The sequence below is a fragment of the Quercus suber genome, unplaced genomic scaffold (genome assembly GCF_002906115.3).
Source record: "Quercus suber isolate HL8 unplaced genomic scaffold, Cork oak 2.0 scaffold_79, whole genome shotgun sequence".
NCBI classification, from domain to species: domain Eukaryota; kingdom Viridiplantae; phylum Streptophyta; class Magnoliopsida; order Fagales; family Fagaceae; genus Quercus; species Quercus suber.
Window position 1 is genome coordinate 1606475 of NW_027069544.1, and position 3832 is coordinate 1610306.

Below are 3832 nucleotides of genomic sequence, written 5' to 3' on the forward strand. Positions count from 1 at the left end.
TTATACCCGGCAGCCCACCCCCGGGCCACGCGTACTGCAAGCCCGAGCCTTGCTTCTTCATCGTTTCTCGGCAACACCTTTCCATGGAGTAGATATTTGACTCACGGGAAGACCTGCACTGTACCTACCCGGCCGCGCCCCGGAGAGCCACCGCTCCCGAGGACTATCGTGGAGGCAGGAACCAAGTTCCAACGCCACCCTCATAATTTCCCACTCCTACCTGACCACCCACTTACGATCGATAATAGTGGACCGCCGGTTGCACTCGTTGGCAAGTAATTATGACCTCTCCACTAAACTATGGCCTATAAATGCAGGAAGTTTGGAGAAGAAGGGGGTTGGAAAAAATGGTGCGCAGTATGGAGAGTATAAGAACAGAGTGAGTAAAAAGAGAAGGTGACCCAGACCCACGAGGAAAGAAAAGAAAGGGCCTTAGGTCTCAGCGAGAAGAACGACCCAGTGTTGGAAATCCAAACCCACTATACAAGTAAGTTGTGAGCCCAACTTGAGGCCCAGTCCGACGGGTTTCGGTATCGGGCGCGCACAAAATCTTATGTGGCAAATTGTTACTTGCTGTTACTAGTGGGTAAAAAAGCAATTTCAGTAGTAGATTTAAATTAAAAAACTTGTAACAACCTACTAATTAGGATTTGTTGTGAAAATGTTATGGACTTAGCATTTCTCTAAAAACAAATTGACATTTTTTTGGTAAAGTCCAAAACAAACAAGTAATTAAACCAAACATATCATAATTTTGTTTTACCAAAAAAAAAAAAAGTTTAAAAAAAGGATTGAGCCACAGGTTAGTTATGTCGAATCTGGTTGACCTGCTAAAAGGGTCAAATTACGGATTAACCCATTTTTACTTCCTATCAAAAAATTGGAATTTAGGTTGAGTTGTTGAATCCTAACCCGTTTTACCACATCTAATAAAAGGATCATATAAGACCGCATAAGTTTCTAACCAAACAAAAACTTTGTTGAAAATGTTTTAAGCATACTAGTCACCACTATATAACAATGTTTAATGTTTGTTTAGCATGATTAATTTTGCTAGCTTATTTTATTATTTAGCTTATTTTTATTACTATTTATGGGCTTTACTGCATTTTTTTAGTACTATTCATGGGTTCTACTGTACTATTTCAGTTAACTTTTACTTTTATTTAGAGGGTACTTTTCACAAAAAGTTTTTAGTTTCAACAAAATAAGCAGATTCTAAATAGATACTTAGTATGTTATTAACTTATTATTACAAACAATATATATATATGTAACAATTAAAATATTGAAATACTTGAGTTAAACATGGTAGATAAAATCTAGTTATTATTACATGATATGATATAATAATAAAAAATCCCAGTTCTCCTATTCTGTATTAGGTGATCAAGCATATAAAGTAGTAATAAAATCTAGATACACATTTCTCTTTTTCGTGGAAGGCTAAGATTGGATAAACCCTTTAGTTCTACCAAAGAAATAAGCTACCCGTGATATATAAGTCACTGGGCCCATCATGATTTATAGATTGAACTTTGAAAAAGTGAAATCTCACATACTCACACTACCAATAAAAGGTGAGGGTTGGTGCTATCCACGGGAGCATAGACGGGAAGCCAAACTCCAAATAAATTGAGCACTAAAATGTTTAACATTTTTTTTATAAGTTTATTTTGATGTGAAATGTTGTGTTTAGTGTATAGCAGATCTTACGTTGTAGATTAAACAAATGTATATAATATTATATACTTTCTGCAAACGTATACACATTTGTTTAGTTTACAATGTAAAAATCTTAGAAAAACAAAATATAAAAAAAGAATTTTATTATAATAAAGTGATGTGAATAATGAATAAAGTAAAAATAATTATTATATATCTAAAAATCAACCTTAAAATCACACCTTACAAGTGGTGAAAAGAATTATAAAAAAAAGAAAAAATTAAAAGCTGTGGCCTACAATGCCTGGAAGCACACCACAAGTAAGTGAAATAAAACGTACGTAGGATGTGACGTGGTGAAAACTCCACAGCAGTTTTGTGGATGAACATTTTTGCTGCTACTTAAAAAAAAATAAAATAAAATAAAATGAAACTTTCTTACTTAGAAATATAAATTCTCTGTAATACTTTTTGTCTTCTACTTTATATTCGACCAATCGTAATTTGTTATATATTTGTATAACTTTCCTTATAAAATAACTAAAATTAAAAAAAAAAACACACACACACACACACAACAAGTTACAATTGATAAAACATAAAATGAAATACAAAAAATGATACATAAGATTCATATTCCTTTAAAAATGATATGTATTCTTTCAAAAAAAAAAGATCTATATTAAATGAACCTAATTAACAAACAAGGTTGAATGAAGGAATAAGTCTTGTGCCACATAAAATGACACAATAAATATCACAATTTATTCATATGACAAATTGTAATTGGTAAAGAGGTGTCTAAATTATGGCATTTGTTGTGCCACTCTATGTGGCACAAAACTTATTCTTGAATGAAGTCTAACTACCGCACTATATGAAGCTTAATGTAAATCGTCTACGTCTCTGAATTGAACGACCCAAGAACACTCACCACTATTCTCTAAAAATTGCACGAGTGCTTTAATAAGTAGGTGATGAAAGGCGAAAGCAGCATCTACGCATGTGATGACGCGAGGCAAAGGGCACAACTGTACAGTGATGAGTATTTTGATAACAATAAATAACCTGAAACTCTCTCACTTCTTAATTCACTTCCATCTCTTTGGTTTACAACACCTCTCACTCTCTCCTCTCTATTCAAAACACAACTACCCCACGAGTCATTCGCTCCCTTCTGTTAATTTCATTTTTGTTTTATTTTTTCTGATATATTCCAAGTTTCTGAAATATTCAAAATAAACAAGTAGGTTGATTTGTGCATTGAATATAGGACCCCCCCCCCCCCCCCCTTTTTTGTTAATATTCCAAACAAACAAGAAAGAAAAGGATTGCCTCTTGATTGAATGATTGATTGTATTGTTCTACCTGAAGATTGTTTAATTTTGGTAGAGCTAGTGGGCTGCAACGTTGATGGTGATGGAAAGTGCGTGTAATGTATTGCATGGGTTGAAGCCGACCATTTTAATGGTGGTGGTCCAGTTTGCATTTGCTGGGGTCAATGTGTTCTACAAGCTTGCCGTAAATGATGGAATGAACCTGAGGGTTATTGTAGCTTATCGCTTCCTTTTCGCATCAGCTTTTATTGCTCCTCTCGCTTTTGTTCTTGAAAGGTACTGGTTCAGTGGTTTGACACTTCCACCATCCATGTTATATAGTATTTTTATTCTATTTCTTCTAGATCTCTTTCTTCCAAAAGCAATCAACGTCGTCAAATCATAGTATTTGATCATAATTTATATAATATTTTATGCATGGTGACTGGCGAGTACTATTTGCTTCTTCTCATCAAAAGCCATCAACGTGGTCCTAAGTTTTTCCTTTATAATTTCATATATTTTCCACCATTTCAAAAGCTTTCATTTCTGCCTGGTATTGGCTTTTCAAAATTTGTTTGAGAGGGTCCTTTAAAATTTGTTTATATTACTTACTCTCTGGAAATTTCAAGAGACTCCACAAGTTGATATTCTATTCAATAACTTTATTTTATTTTATAACAAAAAATCACAATTTTCTAACTAAAGGTTCTGCCTTTGTACTCATCTATGTACTAGAGATCCATGTGTTTTAACTCATGTATAATCTTATTTTTTTTTGGCAGGAAAAGCAGACCAAAGTTGACATGGGCAGTACTCTTCCAATCATTTCTTTGTGGCCTAATTTTGGG

At 33.8% G+C, this 3832-nt stretch overlaps 1 protein-coding gene across 1 annotated transcript in view; it reads left to right on the plus strand.

Moving 5' to 3' along the window:
• The first annotated feature begins 2995 nt into the window (after positions 1–2995).
• LOC112007360 (WAT1-related protein At1g25270) overlaps positions 2996–3832 on the plus strand; it is a 19954-nt gene continuing 19117 nt past the window's right edge. The window contains exon 1 of the mRNA XM_065773754.1: positions 2996–3278. Coding sequence (XP_065629826.1) covers positions 3079–3278 — 200 coding nt within the window. The 5' untranslated portion in view covers positions 2996–3078. The remainder of the gene's footprint in view (positions 3279–3832) is intronic.